Raw genomic sequence first — 16,680 nt, 5'->3', positions numbered from 1 at the left:
TATATATATAAACACACCCTGGAATGCATCATTCGTAATAGAAATTTGAATGAACCGTACGTGTTTACGAGCGTAAGATACGCTGCCCGGACGCATCTCGGTTCCATTCTGTTTTTGAGCATTTTCATTCTACGCAAATATACGGCTCCATACGCAACTGTGTGTGGAGCCATTTATTTGCATATGGGACAATACGCACGTACGAGCATATACGTGTGGCAGTGTGAATGAGGCCTCAGGGTACTGTTTTGGCATGGTTATCTTTCCTATAACATAACAGAATTCCTCTTTTTGAGTTCAGGTCCAATTTTTAAGGTTTGTTTGTGTGTAATTTTTGTTTGTATACTGTAATTCTTCCAAAGGAGATGTGAACTCCATCTTGCAGAGTCCACTCATCTGTTTACACTTCCTCAGTAGCTACATGGGCATTGCAGTACCAGTGTGGTGCAGGCATTGCATGGGTAAACGCTTGAATGGACATGCACGTCTTTTTAGCCTGCCACTTCAGCTGTTAAAGTACAGAGCAACTTATGGTTTCTGCCATAGTATATTCTGTACTGCTGGGCACCTAAACCTGTGGATCTGTTAATTTTCATTCTTTCAGCGATATTGAGATTTCTCGAAGGCAGAACCCGAAAGCCATTGATGTGCTTGCCAAGGAGATCGGATTGCTTTCAGATGAACTTGAAATGTATGGCCGGACCAAAGCCAAAGTACGCCTGTCTCTTCTGGAAAGGTTAAAAGATCAACCATGTGGAAAATATGTCTTAGTTGCAGGGTAAGCATACTCAACTGGGCCTTTTTAAATGTTAACTTTCCGTGTTTTTTTTCTCTCTGCTTAGCTGTTGTAGATTCTTGCTTTTGGAGTGTATAGACTGATCGTGTTTTACGTGCGATAGTCTCTGCATTTTCAGTGTAATGTATATTTTATTTCATTGTTTTGAATGCATAAGTACTTTAGGGCCAGTTCACACATACAGAGGTGACTGGTGTTATTCCCACACCAGACCCACACTAGTGCACAAAGAAAACGGCTGTTTTTCTATATCCCCTGTTCACATCACAACATGGTTGTAATGTACGGTGCACTGCAGTAAAATTTGAACATACCACATCTTTCTGCAGACATGAATGGAGTGTACGCTTTGTACATTCGAAATACAGTTGGGAGAAAAAAAATAAACGTGACTTGCATTGTAACGCAAGCACTGTGACTCACTGCCGCCACCCAGCAGACACTAGATTCACAGTAAAGGTGCCCATACACCTTACGACCATCGCAAGACTTTGTCTTGCGATGGTCATAAGCTTATTAAAAGCTCGTACGATCTGCCCATCTTGGACTGGCAGATCATACTTGTGATCATCGCATTGCGATGATTGCAGTGCAGAGCAGGCAGTGTGCGCTTGCTCACACCGGCCCTTGCGTCATTCGTCTTCCGACCCACGCTACCAACCCGTTTTTCTGCGTGCGCACACCGGCCCGTTCCGCAGTTGTCAAACAAGCAGGCCACTACCCCGCCGAGAATCGTACGACTCTCGGCGGGTTTTCATACCTGCTTGTTCGACGGAAGACGTGCAACCGTTTCTACTGTACGGTTGACCGTACAGTAGAAACGGTCACACGCCTTCCATACACTTTGCGATTATCGTACGATCATGGGATTTAACTCGATTCTCATAGGAGAATCGTACAGTGTATGGGCACCTTAAAACACTGCAGTGAAGTGCACCTAGTGTGAAAGAAACTGGTTGCCTTGCACAGCTGCTCCAGATTTTGTCTGCTCGAGTTTTGAGAAATCCCCCTCAGTGTGTTTTACTGTGCAGCTAGTGTAAATGAGCCCTTTAATGGAAAAATCATTAAGTTATATGACTAAGATGCATTTAATATTCACCTTTTTAATCTATGCAATTTTTAGTTTCTTGTTCCTGCTTATAATTACAAAATGACTACCAATCATTTTAGCTTTACATAGAATTATGCTAAAACTAATGATTTTTAAAGGGTAATTCCACATTCCCAGGTGAATTTAGGAAAATTGAATTACCCCTTTAATCTGGCCCCGAAACCCCTCCCACCCCCCATACTTGCCTTTGGGCGAATGCTCCTTTCCCTCCACTGGTGCTGGTGTACTATCCATAACCCGTACTGCTGTGTCGCGCAGCTCTGCGCTCTGTTTTTGAATTTCGCTCGCAAATGGCAAGCAATCATTGGTCAACGTGGTCAGAAGCACTTCTCATTGGTGAGGATGGGGAGCGGAGCACGTCCATTCTCTGGTCTGCTCTGTCTGAACGGTGAGACAGGAGCACTTCTTACTACTCACAGCAGTGCAATGCTGTGGTTGAACTCCTGTATTGGACAGGCTCCATAAAGAGATCCTGTCACCTCGCATGGATTTTAGTCTTGGTGTAATTGAAAAAAAATGCATTTTTTTATTAGTTTTGGGTTTGGTTTTTTTAGTACTGTTACAGTGCCAAATTTCGGTTTGCCCATATTTCTTTTTAAACAAACTACTAGTTGGAGAATAACTCCAGGAAAACCTATTCCTCACCTCCGTTGCAGGGATGGTATGCCCTCGGCGTCCTCACGTCCAATACACAGGTCTATTCACAAAAGGGTGAAGAGTTTGGAGAAGACAGGAAAAGTGAACAATCTAGGACAAAATAGTTGATTTGGAAAAATTCTCCATTTCAGTTCACTTTCCATTTCAGCTATGTTGTCCTAGATTGTTCACTTCTCCTGCCTTCAAACTTTTCACCCTTTTGTAAATAACCCTGACGGTGTATTGGCCATGATGTCTCAAGGATCCTAAAGGTGTCCATACACTGCACGATTCTCTGCGGGTTAGTGGCGTGCTTGTTCGACAACTGCCAAACGGGCCAGTGTGTGCACGCACACACTGCCTGTCTGCAGTGATCGGAAGCCCGCCCCTCAGCGGGGCGGGCTTTCGATGATCGCAAGTACGATCTGCCTGTTCAAGATGGGCAGATCGTGCGAGCTTTTAATAAGCTTACGACCATCGCAAGACAAAAGTCTTGCGATGGTCTTAAGGTGTATGGGCACCTTTAGACCACTGGAGGGAGGTGGAGACAGGCTGGAGGGAGTGCTCTAAACGCCAGCTGGCTCCGAGGTGAGCATAAATTTGTTACACCCTAGATGAAAACAAACATTTAACCATTGAAGTGCGGGTAAAACCCCACTGCAAGAGTTGAGAATTGTTTTCCCGGAGTTCTTTAACACCATTAATGTGTTAGCCTATATGATTAATGGCTCATTCACATAATTGAACTAAGTTTCCATACATTTATTGTGTCTTATGGCTGTATATTTTCTTCTTCCTTTTGATTTTTATATGCTTAGAATTGCTTTGACCTTCTAATTGTTTGATTTCTACTCTTTTGCACAGTCAGGGAGGCACTGAAACATCTCAGAGCACCTGAACAGCAGCTCCACTGTTGATAATTTGCTAGTTTTTCAAAAAATATTTGTCTCTGATTAAATGTAAACCCATCAGAATTCACTTCAGTTGTTAGATTTCTTGCCAGAGGAATAGTTGATTCTTCTCTTGTGTATCACGCTGAATGGTTTAAATGCAAGCCATGTGTGCTGTCTGACCAGGTACGGCTTATAGCAGCCTAATTTATTCATGTTGCAGCTATGACCTTTTTCTTTCTATTTTGCAAGATGAACCATCCCACAGTGAGTGTCCTAAAGTCATTTGACATCTCTCTCTCTTCCCTCCCTCTGATTTTAGCATTACACCCACTCCTCTTGGTGAAGGAAAAAGCACAGTTACCATCGGGTTGGTGCAAGCACTCACCGCACATAAAAATATCAATTCTTTTGCATGTTTGAGACAACCTTCACAAGGGCCCACTTTTGGGGTTAAAGGTAAGTTTGGAATAATAGCTGGAGAGCCGAGTTTTGTGAACTGCATTCTTTACATAAAACCAAATATCTCCATAAATAGAAGTTGCTTTTGGGTCTGGGTAAATAAAATGTGCTTAGCATGCATTATCACATTGCAGGGCAAAGCACCTGCTATATGTACAGAAAAAAAAATGCTGGTAGGTATAGATTTTTTTTTTTTTTTCAATACACTTTATTTCGTTTTGAAACATAACATATAGTACCATGCGTTGAGCATGACAACATCACAACAGGTAATGTGAAGATTACATTTGGGCGCTCATTTGGCCGTGCCAACATGCTCTGAAAGGATCAACTTGTATCGATTACAGCGCACATAGTACTAAGAGCATAGTATGCCTAAAATAGTAACTAATACAGACAGTGACAAAAGCAAAAACAAAAACATAAACATAAACATGAGCATATCCGAACTTGGTATAAGGAATCAGCAGTACCCCTGTCTGGAGGTTATGCCATATTTGGTAAGGGTGATCCTCACTGATAGAAATTCCTATAGATATTCCCCTTATACACACCGTTAACCCTCTTCCTAAAGCTGCCCCGTCACTGGAGTGAGATGTACTTACATGTATGTAAAGTAGGGTTGGAACAGACAGAAGGAGGTTATTTCCCTATCCGACCTGTATCTACCTTTTCCATTGGACCTTGTTGATTTGCTCTATGTCACCTCTCCCATTTTAGCCAAAAGGACGCTCTTAGAAAACCTAAATGGATATAAAAATTTCTCTTTTTCTGCTGCAGTGAAAACATGGGTGATAAAGGATATCCATCTATTATAGAAGGCCGTAATGTTTTTTTCCTCTTCCGTCTGGGATTCGGCTTCCAGTTTTTCTAAGTGGAGCAAACCGAGGAGGTCCTCTTTGAGCCTTTGTATAGTAGGTGGGGTGGGAGAAAGCCATTCTCTCATTATGCATCTTCTAGCCGCTAGCAGAGAGATGTTTGTCCACTGCTTATCATATTTACTTAGTGTAGAAGGTGTTTCCCAATAATTAAATAGCATTAGAAGAGCGTCCACTGGGATCTTCTGGCCCACCACAGACTCCAAAAATAAACTTACAGAGGCCCAGAAAGATTGGATCAGGGGACAAGTCCACAAACAATGGAACAAGGGAGCAGCGGGCATCTTACATTTTGGGCAGTGATCGAGATAGGCTATGTCACCGTCTTGTTTATGCTTGATCTGAAAAGCGTAGTATGCTCTGTGGATAATGCGGTACTGTGTTTCTCTCCACTGTTCATTTATCACGACTGAGCATGTGTTTCGGTACCCCTGCAAGATCTTTTCAACAATATCTTCTACATGAACGTCATTTTGCCATTTGGCCATATTTGAGTGAGTTAAGGAAGGGGTATTTGTTTGTCTTAGACAGGCGTACACATCGGAGATGGATCTCCTGCCCGCTGACAATAGTCTATCGATTGGTGTGGTTTCGGTACAACTATACAAAGTGGGTTTTATTTTTTGTGATTTAAAGCCTGCATGAAGTGCAGAAACTCACCGGCAGGGACCTGATATCTGAGTTGAAAGGCAGGGAACGAGAGCATTTTATTAGAATATTTATCAATTAGGTGCACAAGGCTGGTAATACCCTTCTTTTCCCATCTCGCAAATGTCTGATACTCCTCCCCCTGTGGAAATGAAGGGTTGCCCCTGATTCCCAAGTGGCGAGAAAAATGGGGTACCGATAACACTTTACGTATGTTCGAGACAGCAGAGCGGCCTTTAACAAATCCTACCTGGGCAGGTGAAATTAAGCGCGGCAGCAATGTAGCTAGTCTATCCGCCACTATTTTTGACAGCAGCTTGGCATCAGCATTTATGAGTGAGATAGGGCGGTATGACCCAGGTAGAGTGGGATCCCTGTCTTTTTTGGGTAACAGTTTTATATATGCTTCGGTCCCTGTCTGCATGTTCGGTGCAGAATGTTGGCGCGATGCTGATTCTTCACGGAGAATCTGTGGGGGTCATAGGGAGTCGCACTGGTGTATTGCGTGCCGGTGTGCCAGGTCTTGGGAGGCGGGGAGATCGATCTCTCTCCAGGCGGGGAGCTTGGGAATCCATACGATCCAGATATCCCTGTGCTTCGGCGGGATCCTGGAAGGACTGCTGTGAGCCGTCTGACGCTTGGAATCGAAGAACTGCTGGGTATGCCAAGGTAAATCTGACCTTCTTCTGATATAGACGCGTGCAAACTGTGCTGAATGCTTTGCGTTTCTTGGTTACTTCTGCAGAGTAATCAGCGAAAATCAGGAGACGGTGGCCATCAAGATAGAGCTCTTTCTTAGCGCGAAAGGCTTGAATGACCGCCACGCGGTCATTATAATCCAGGTAACGGGCGATAACTTGCCTCGGTGTTTTCCGATCCGGATTTGCAGGCCCTACCCGGTGAGCCCGCTCCACCTTGCAGGTGGGATCGAGGCCGAGGAGGTCCGGGATATTATGGGCGCATATGGCCAGTAGCTGCGACGGGCGATACGATTCCGGCAATCCGATGATCCGCACATTATTACGGCGTGACCGGTTTTCCAGGTCGTCCACTCGTTCTAGTAGGTGGCTCACCTGTCGTTGGGCCGCGTCTAGCTGGGTTGAGGACTTGTCTGCTCCCTCTTCCAGAGAGGCGATACGATCTTCGGCCTCCGAGATCCTCTGGGCCTGCTTCAGGAGGTCGTGTCTGATTGCCTGTATGCCTTTAGAAACCGCCTTGTTGACTGCCTCCTGGATGGTAGGACGGAGCAGTTTCGCTACCTCCGCTGCAATCAATGTAGGATCCGAGGTGTTAGGCATGTCTCCCTCCGAAGATATACTGCCATCCGGCATATCCGGCAGCGCGGCCATTTTGGGTAGGTATTGCACTCGTTTAGCCCGGGTCGGCGTACTCTTGGTACGGGGTCCAGCACGACGTTTAGCGAGGAATTTGTCCATCTTCCCGACCGTCCAGGGGGGAACGAGTGGTTAGAGGGTACCTCAGGCGAAGTTAGATTAGCTGAAATATGATTTTATATGCGAATGGGCGCTGGCCGTGCGGGAGCTCTTCACTCTGCTTCCACTACATAGGGCGCCGGAACCGGAAGTCCGGTATGGATTTTTGACAGAAGAGGTATGCAAAGTCTCTTCTGCCAAAAAAACTTCCTTTCTTCCCCTGTGATTCTTTTAAAAGAATAGTAAACAGAAATCTGCGCTAATGGAAAAACGTCAATTCACATTTATGTGAATAAAGTGTGAATTTAAGTGCCAGTGAGTGACAACCAAGGAAAAAAAATATATTAGATTGAGTGATTATTAATCAAAAATGTGTAAAACCACTCTCCAAGAAACAACCAAGGTAACATATATTAAATTGAATGCTAATAATCCAAAATATGTGCAAACACTGTCAGAACATAATGCTGTCCTAACAACAAAGTGCTGTGCAAAATGTATCGGTGAAGCAATGTTGCAAAAACATAAACATAGGTGAAAACAATGTTGCAAACACCACATTAATAACAAAATAGCAACAACAAGTATATACAATGTGTATATCAAAGTGATGAAGATGATGTTTCCTTTAGATATCTCGTAACTAGCCAGAAAGAACCAAAGGTGAATCTTCTATTTAAATCAAGCTTAATTTAAGCTCAGTATACCGTGAGCTACAGCTCACGGTATGCTAAAGCGGATCCCGACAATTATGTCTGGATCCGCCCAGCTGCGTGAGTGACAGCTGGCCCTGCCTATCTAGAGGCAGAGCCAGCTGTACCCGCCCCCTCCCCCGTCCGTTCCGCCAGTCAGCGCTGGAGGATCGGGGAGGGGGGAATCCAGTCCCTCCCCTGTCACGGCTCTATGCCGTGACAGGATCGAGAAGTGAGCGAACGCCGGTATGTGTTCGCTCACTTCCCGATCTACTGAGCCGACCTGTGACCGTTTCATTGTCACAGGTCGGCTAGAACTATGAGGTGAGTGAAAAGCACTCGCCTCATAGTTCTCCTTTTAAGCTAAGCTATTCACCCTAAAAATCTTCCCTGTCCGCTTGTAGTATTCTGACAGCCAACATCTGCAGAATACCCGAACAGTGACTGCAGCTTATTGGCTGCAGTTGCTGTTCAAAATATGTTTAGGCTGAAAATTTTAAGCCGATCGATTTTGTTGGTTGAGCCGGGTGGTGTAGGGTCAGCTTTAGACTCGGTTTCTACGAACGGTTTCTAGAAAGGTCGTGCCACGTAAGCAAAGCTTAGTTAGCCGTTCTTAGTTAAGCATAATGTAGAAAAAGCCTTCTGTCTATATGAATATGCTTACTCGGACATAAAGCAGAATGGCAGACAATTTTTTTTATTAACCCTTGAAGTGGGGCTACCCCCACACTGGAAGGGCTAACTGCTCGTTTCTATCTAGGTCTCAGTATACAGTGAGTTGTAGCTCGCGGTATACTGAGCTTTGGGTCACGGGATAGTACGGGATAGTTCTCTTTTTAATTCCTAATCACAGCGGTACACATTTTCTGTATACATTTTTATGTAATGCTGATGCACTTTTTATCAAAGTGAGTTTCTTTTAAAATATATAAAGAACTCAATGAGTGAATTCTAGCTTGAAAGGGTTTGAACTATACCTGGTTTGTTGTTGCTGAGCTTTGGGTCACGGGATAGTACGGGATAGTTCTCTTTTTAATTCCTAATCACAGCGGTACACATTTTCTGTATACATTTTTATGTAATGCTGATGCACTTTTTATCAAAGTGAGTTTCTTTTAAAATATATAAAGAACTCAATGAGTGAATTCTAGCTTGAAAGGGTTTGAACTATACCTGGTTTGTTGGTGATTTAACCCCTTCGTGACTGACGACGTACAGTGTACGTCGCCAGCATCGGGGCTGTTTAAACAGACTCTGTTTTAAACTTGTAAAGCCGACTGTCGGCTTTACAACAGAAGCGATTCTGGCGACTTACCTGTCGCCAGATCGCTTCTGTGTCCCGTAGAAGGGGCGCCCCCCCCCGCCGGACACCGCTGCCGTGCTTCCCGGGCTCCGTTGCTCCTCCTACGTCCTTGGTGTCCGCGGGGAGCTGGGGAGGAGGTCGAACTTCCATTCATCGATCCCCTCCCCGTTCTATGGGACCGGGAGCGATGCAGATTGCATCACTTCCGGTCCCTGGGCTGTCGGTTCTGGCTCCTGCAGCCCAGCTATAAGCTATTGAAGTGCGATCTGCACTTCAATAGCTTATTTCCAGTGTAAAGCTGACACTGGGGGTCTTTTGGACCCCCAGCATCACCTTTTAAAGAGTTGAGCGAACGCCGGTATGTGTTCGCTCACTTCCCGATCTACTGAGCCGACCTGTGACCGTTTCATTGTCACAGGTCGGCTAGAACTATGAGGTGAGTGAAAAGCACTCGCCTCATAGTTCTCCTTTTAAGCTAAGCTATTCACCCTAAAAATCTTCCCTGTCCGCTTGTAGTATTCTGACAGCCAACATCTGCAGAATACCCGAACAGTGACTGCAGCTTATTGGCTGCAGTTGCTGTTCAAAATATGTTTAGGCTGAAAATTTTAAGCCGATCGATTTTGTTGGTTGAGCCGGGTGGTGTAGGGTCAGCTTTAGACTCGGTTTCTACGAACGGTTTCTAGAAAGGTCGTGCCACGTAAGCAAAGCTTAGTTAGCCGTTCTTAGTTAAGCATAATGTAGAAAAAGCCTTCTGTCTATATGAATATGCTTACTCGGACATAAAGCAGAATGGCAGACAATTTTTTTTATTAACCCTTGAAGTGGGGCTACCCCCACACTGGAAGGGCTAACTGCTCGTTTCTATCTAGGTCTCAGTATACAGTGAGTTGTAGCTCGCGGTATACTGAGCTTTGGGTCACGGGATAGTACGGGATAGTTCTCTTTTTAATTCCTAATCACAGCGGTACACATTTTCTGTATACATTTTTATGTAATGCTGATGCACTTTTTATCAAAGTGAGTTTCTTTTAAAATATATAAAGAACTCAATGAGTGAATTCTAGCTTGAAAGGGTTTGAACTATACCTGGTTTGTTGGTGATTTAACCCCTTCGTGACTAACGCCGTACAGTGTACGTCGCCAGCATCGGGGCTGTTTAAACAGACTCTGTTTTAAACTTGTAAAGCCGACTGTCGGCTTTACAACAGAAGCGATTCTGGCGACTTACCTGTCGCCAGATCGCTTCTGTGTCCCGTAGAAGGGGCGCCCCCCCCCGCCGGACACCGCTGCCGTGCTTCCCGGGCTCCGTTGCTCCTCCTACGTCCTTGGTGTCCGCGGGGAGCTGGGGAGGAGGTCGAACTTCCATTCATCGATCCCCTCCCCGTTCTATGGGACCGGGAGCGATGCAGATTGCATCACTTCCGGTCCCTGGGCTGTCGGTTCTGGCTCCTGCAGCCCAGCTATAAGCTATCGAAGTACGATCTGCACTTCAATAGCTTATTTCCAGTGTAAAGCTGACACTGGGGGTCTTTTGGACCCCCAGCATCACCTTTTAAAGAGTACCTGTCACCACCATCTGCTATCACATGGGGGCGGGGGGGCTTATAAGCCCCCCCATGTGATAGCAGTCAAAGTAAAGTGAAAAAAATAAATAAATAAAATAAATCCAATAATAAAATGTTTTTAAAAGTCTCCCGCCCCGTGAGCACGCGCGTCGCCATGTAAACACGCGTTGGGTGCGCCTACGTATAAAAACGACGAACGCGCTACACATGTTGGGTATAGCCGCGCATGCCGGAGTGAGAGCAATAATTCTAGGGCCAATATTTTGGGGTATCTCTAAATTGATGACCTGTAGGGGCTTTTAAAGCGTCTTCTATGGACTTTTTGGGGTACTGCAGTTTTTCGCCGTTTCACGGACGCACGCAATTTGTAATCTGAGCATGTTGGGTATCGTTTTACTCGTTGTAACCTCATATTTTATATTTCGTTATAAAAAAATTGGTATTTTGGGGCATTTAATTACATTTTGGGGTTGGGGTTTAATAAGGAGTTGCGCTAATATTGCGCAACATTAAAATTTTGCAACTACCACCATTTTATTCTATAGGGTCTTCAGGCCTCAGTCATGAAGGGGTTAAGGGATGGAGCAATAGCGAAGAACCATTTACTTTTACAGTGTCTTTCGTGGCACTTTTCTAGTTTAATGACTCATACTAAAAGTTTGTATCTTTTTATTTTTGGCTTTGCAATTTAATTTTTGTTATATTTATAGGTGGAGCAGCGGGGGGTGGCTATGCTCAAGTTATCCCTATGGAAGAGGTATATACAAGCAGATTATTTTTTATTGCATGGAAAATGTTGGTTGTCTGGTACATTGATCCAATTTCTTCAACACTTGGTGACCCAGAGCAAGCATGCAGATCGGGTCTTTCTGATGTTGCTGGCTGCATGCTAGATGTGGGAGCAGCTCAAAATATTGAACTTGCCTGTCTAGGAGAGGCCAGCAATAGCATCCTATATACTTTTCTCATTACAAGTCTCATTTGAACACACCTGTGGATGTAGATTGCTAACCAATCCATCTAACTTGTAGTTAGACTACATTTTAGTTAAGTAAATGCAAATAAAGCATTAGGACCTGATAATCTACACCCCAAGGTACTCAAAGAATTGAACAAGGAGATAACAAGACCATTGTTCCTCATTAAGGAATCCGTAATGGCTGGTATAGTGCCAGGAGACTGGCCAAAGGCTAATGTGGTACCTATATTCACAAAAAAGGGTAAAAATGCCAACCGGAGAACTATAGACCAGTTAGTCTAACATGCATAGTATGTAAACTGTTAGAGGGAATTATTAAGGACTACTTAGTGGAATTCGTCCGGGATCATAGTATAATAAGTGATGTGCAGCATGGATTTAGGAAGGATCGTTCTTGCCAGACCAACCTGCTGACCTTTTATGAAGAGGTAAGTAGAGATCTGGATGGTGGGAGGACAATGGACGTAGTGTATCTGGACTTTGCCAAAGCATTTGATACTGTGCCACATAAACCTTGAAAAATAGTTCAGATACCTTTTTTTTTTTAATCTGTCATCTGTGCGCATGGAAGGGCCCATGGAAGTCGCTAGGAGGGCATGAAAACCCTTGCCAATGCATAGTTACGGATGTTTAATGTGCTCTTGGCTTTGCTGCACTGAGAAAATGGCAGGTTTTTCTTGTACCACCCAATCTGGGAAAAAGAACAATGAAAATTAACAGATTCTTGAAAAATGCATAAAAGTGGAAGCACAGAAGTGTGAAGCCAGCCTAAATGTTTACTTCAAATGCCCCTTTAGATTAGTACTTAATGTCTAAACGACAAAACTTATTTATCCTAACAGTTTACTGTGTGTAATGATTTCACCAAGTACCAGGTATGTGAACTGATTTTCTTGTTTTGCAGTTTAATTTACACTTGACGGGTGACATTCATGCCATTTCAGCAGCCAATAATTTGTTGGCAGCTGCCATAGATGCCAGGATTCTGCATGAGAACACTCAATCAGACAAGGTAATTGTTGGTGGAAGCTACAGCATTCCTCCCGGGTACTTTGTCAAAGTGAAATGTTCTATTTCAGATCTATGGACTGTATTGTATAGATATAATGTTTTTTTTAAATATTTTGTCTGCCCAGTTTCTTGAAGTCTGACATGTTATGCCGTTTTTATACAAGGACTTCTGTCTTTTTCAGGCTTTATATAATAGACTTGTTCCTTCCATTAATGGGGTCAGACATTTTTCTCCGATCCAGATTGCTCGTTTAAGGGTAAGTTTTTTTAGCAATTGGTTGTCTTTTTAAATTATGAATGAGCTATGAATGATGTGGTTTTATATGTAATATAATACACACACACACATAACAAAGGGGAGTCTATATGCACACTAATGAGGACACCGCTAAAGCGAACAGTTTGGATAATCGAATCCAATGTGAGAATGTCAGTGGTTTCTTGCCCTCGTTTTTCCATGCATCAAGCCCAATACAAGATCTCCAGACAGAAGATTTTTGGGATAAGGTTGACAGGTTCTAGCCCACAAACACTGCATCCCAAACTGGGCTTTTGTATGATGTTTGTTAAAGCCACGTAATATTGCCCCTGCCTTTCTTAAATGCGCGCAGGTGGCATTTTTGTACAGTGTAACAAGAAATGGGTTGCCGACAAGGTGGCGGTTTTCACAAAAAAAAAAAAAATTGCTAGAAGCTGCTGTACCTAACATACAAATATTTCCAACCATAATGTGCTTATGTTTTAGTATCTAAATCTACCAATATTGTGTGCTGAGATGTGGCTGTATTACCCATTGGTTACAATGGTTTTAATACAGTATAATGAAAAGATAAACATAATTACATTGAAAAGATGAGCTTGATCACAATTGTTAGGTGTGTGTGTGTAATATATATAGAATATTTATATTCTCTCTAATAAGGCTCACATTTGTACTGTAAGTGCTATCTGTATGACATAAAAAGAATATAGGTTTAAAATCTAGTGGACACTTGTTTAGTGATTGTGGGCGAGTACTATATAATGAAAGCATTATGGCTTTACGGTTTTAATAATACCTCTAGAGACTACAGTCCGCCGTTCTGACTCCATATGTCTGGACTGCGTTCCTTGACTTTTAACCCTGCTTTCTCATTAATCAAACGCTGAATATTCCTTTGACATGTGCAACATAGTTTACTTAAGGAAGGACCTAGTTGCCTTAATACTGAGACATTATCAATGTAAAACTAGCATTGAAAAAAAGTTAATTAGCAGCCACTAGGTGGCGGTCGGTCCATTACCAGCACAATTTTTTTTACTAAGCCATTTGACGGGAGCCTGCCTTTTTAAAACTGGACATTGGTGTGTTTGAAGGCTCCCTGGCAGCTCATTTTAACTGGGGACATAGAAAGCAAAATATTTTTGTGGAATGGTTTCAATTACCCCAGCATCCTGACCGCACTAACCATGTTTTTGACAAATGTTACATACTTCAAAAATCCAATATTTATTGCAAGAACTGTATGCGCAGGCTTCTGTTCTATTAGTGCCTTGTAACTGATGGTGAAGACACTGTAAGATCACAATTATCTAATACGAAAAACCCTTGAGAAAAAAAAAACACACCACGGCAACCCGCTCCGAGGACAGTGGCAGGTGGGGTGTTTGACTGGGGCGGTACACCTGTCAAACGGTAACGCAGGTGTCCTAAAGTGAGCTGAGGGAGGACAGAAACCTCCCGTGGAGCAGAAGGGCGAAAAGCTCGCTTGATCTTGATTTTCAGAATGAATACAGACCGTAAAAGCGAGGCCTTGCGATCCTTCTGACTTTTTTGGGTTTTAAGCAGGTGTCAAAAGTTACCACAGGGATAACTTGCTTGTGGCGGCCAAGCGTTCATAGCGACGTCGCTTTTTGATCCTTCGTCGGCTCTTCCTATCATTGTGAAGCAGAATTCACCAATTGGATAACTCTCTCTCGTAGTAATTATGATTCTGTGACATTGGAGACTGTTTAGTGTGTTTCTGCTCTGGTCTCCTGTTTTGAGGAGGATGTCAAAAGCCTTTTAGTGAGGTACTCTTTCAAATATTAGCAAGTCTGATAGTTTCTCTAGCTCTTTTATACAAGCTCGGAGCTGAAAGGATGATTTATTCTTAAACTGTCTAGCTAAAAATGTTCACCAGTGGATGTTTTCCCATTTTTTTTAATTTTTTATTTTTTATTTTCAGGGGTATTTTTTTTCTTGAGTTTTTCAGACTATTTTGATGACATTGGCCTTTTAAATAAGCTATTTTTGTAGTTCAGCTCCTCAGGTATTGGGCACAAGCTTGTTCTTTGCAGAGTCAATAGATCTATCAAAGTGACAGCATTTCTTGAAAACGTATCAAGGTTTTCCTAGGTGTGTTGAAAGCTGATGTACCTCTTGTTACCCTTTATGCAGATTCCTCTTGACCCATCATAATAGGAGGCCATATTGAACTATGGAAATTAGGGGGGGGAAAAGTAAATTTTCTTTTTTTTGTCCATTGAGGTACACAAGATATCTTTTACCTTTTTGGGTTCTACTTCCTCGTACAGGAGGATTTGACACTGGCAAACAAAATAATGGTAGGGCATCCCAGGATAACCCCTTCTACCACTTGCTTGCCTTTGCCACTGCTGTCCTAAGAGGATCGATGTCTTCAACTTTGATGTCTGGAAGACATCGCCCAACTGACACCCAACCTGCAAAGAGCCACGTTGAACTTCACTGCTCAATCCATTCTTGCTGCTCGTCTACAGTGAGCATGGTCATCACCAGCCATCTGATCTTCACCTGATACCAACTGCCTGGGTTTTGTGACTACCTCCTACCATAAATATTAAATTGCCTTAGAGCCACACATTTGCAACATGTCTGATTCTAAATCCTGGAATTGGACGACAGGTCTTGATCCTGTAATCCTGTGCTTCGGAAATTGATTCTATCCTCTTAAGCTCTGCATGGTGTGACCAGTTAATCTGCCCTTTTACGTTGAGGTTTTTATTAGTAATTTAAGACTTTGTTCCCCCCTTTTTAAGTAGTTCCTCTGGATATGTAGCGCTGAATCTGGTTCTCTGTGCTTCAGAAAGCGCTGTTTAAGCCAATTGGACATATTCCTTTTATCCTCACTGGGTGGTGTTTCTTGTAGCCATCAACTCTGTTAGGTGAGTGTCTGAACCTACAGCCTTGTTCTGCAAGGAACCTTCTCTGGTTTTCCATAGGGACAAGGTGGTGTTGGAGGCCCAGGATTTCCTTTTAACCTAAGGTAGTTTTCTGCCTTTCCTCTCAATCTGGACACTGTTCTTCTTTCTCTGTCCCGCTTCAGTTCAGTGAAAGGCAATTTACCTCCATTGTTTGTTTGGATGTGTTTCGGGCCACTGCTTTTTTTTTTTAGAAAGGTCTATTTGGCATTTTGTAATCCTGAATAGTCCCCATAAGAGTACACTGGCTTCTTACTTCACCATCTCTAGGTGGTTCAGAAAAGTCATCATTCATACTTTGGTCTCCAGGATTGGGATCCACCCCATCACTATTCTAGATCTGAGTGCTTTATGGGGTTTTCAGCAATAGGCAACTGTTTTCCAGATTTGCAAGGCTGCCATCAGGTCTTCTGTTCACACATTCTCTAAATTCTATCAGGTGAATGTTGCAGCCTTGTCTGATGCCATATTCAGTTGCAGGGTCCTTAACCTCTTGCCGTCCGCCCGTAGTAAAAAAACCGACTTTGCGAACACCCGGTACCGGGTGTTTCACATATAGGCGATCAGCGGGTCCATAGCCCGCCGATCGCCTATATGTGCTCATTTGCGGCACCCCCCTCCCCCTATATAATAGCAATAACAATAAGTGCAAAAAAATAAATATAAATAAAAAAAAATCAAAGTAACAAAGTTAAATAAAAGTCACATATTGCCGATCGCCTATATGTGCTCATTTGCGGCACCCCCCTCCCCCTATATAATAGCAATAACAATAAGTGCAAAAAAATAAATATAAATAAAAAAAAATCAAAGTAACAAAGTTAAATAAAAGTCACATATAAAAAACTCCCCCACCCCCACGTTTACGCGCCTATAAACGTAAATACGCGTCCGGTGCCCCAGCGCGCAAAAATTACAATTGCGCTACACATGTTACATATCGCCGCGAACGTGTCAGTGAGAGCAATCATTTTAGGGCCATCAATCACTGATAACATTAAACTGATGAGCGGTAACAGCTTTTAAAGCGTCGCCTATGGCCAATTTTGGGTATTATCGTTTTTTGAGGTTT

General features: G+C 43.2%; 1 protein-coding gene across 1 annotated transcript in view; it reads left to right on the top strand.

Annotated features, from left to right (window-relative positions):
* MTHFD1L (methylenetetrahydrofolate dehydrogenase (NADP+ dependent) 1-like) overlaps positions 1–16,680 on the top strand; it is a 214,954-nt gene that overhangs the window by 40,568 nt on the left and 157,706 nt on the right. Inside the window, exons 12-16 of the mRNA XM_018567580.1 lie at positions 605–778; positions 3,756–3,892; positions 11,128–11,174; positions 12,301–12,408; positions 12,590–12,664. Coding sequence (XP_018423082.1) covers positions 605–778; positions 3,756–3,892; positions 11,128–11,174; positions 12,301–12,408; positions 12,590–12,664 — 541 coding nt within the window. The remainder of the gene's footprint in view (positions 1–604; positions 779–3,755; positions 3,893–11,127; positions 11,175–12,300; positions 12,409–12,589; positions 12,665–16,680) is intronic.

The sequence above is a fragment of the Nanorana parkeri genome, unplaced genomic scaffold (genome assembly GCF_000935625.1).
Source record: "Nanorana parkeri isolate BGI_ZX_2015 unplaced genomic scaffold, ASM93562v1 scaffold1067, whole genome shotgun sequence".
Lineage (NCBI taxonomy): Eukaryota > Metazoa > Chordata > Amphibia > Anura > Dicroglossidae > Nanorana > Nanorana parkeri.
The sequence above is the reverse complement of the archived record's forward strand: the minus strand, read 5'-3'. Positions and strand labels throughout refer to the sequence as shown.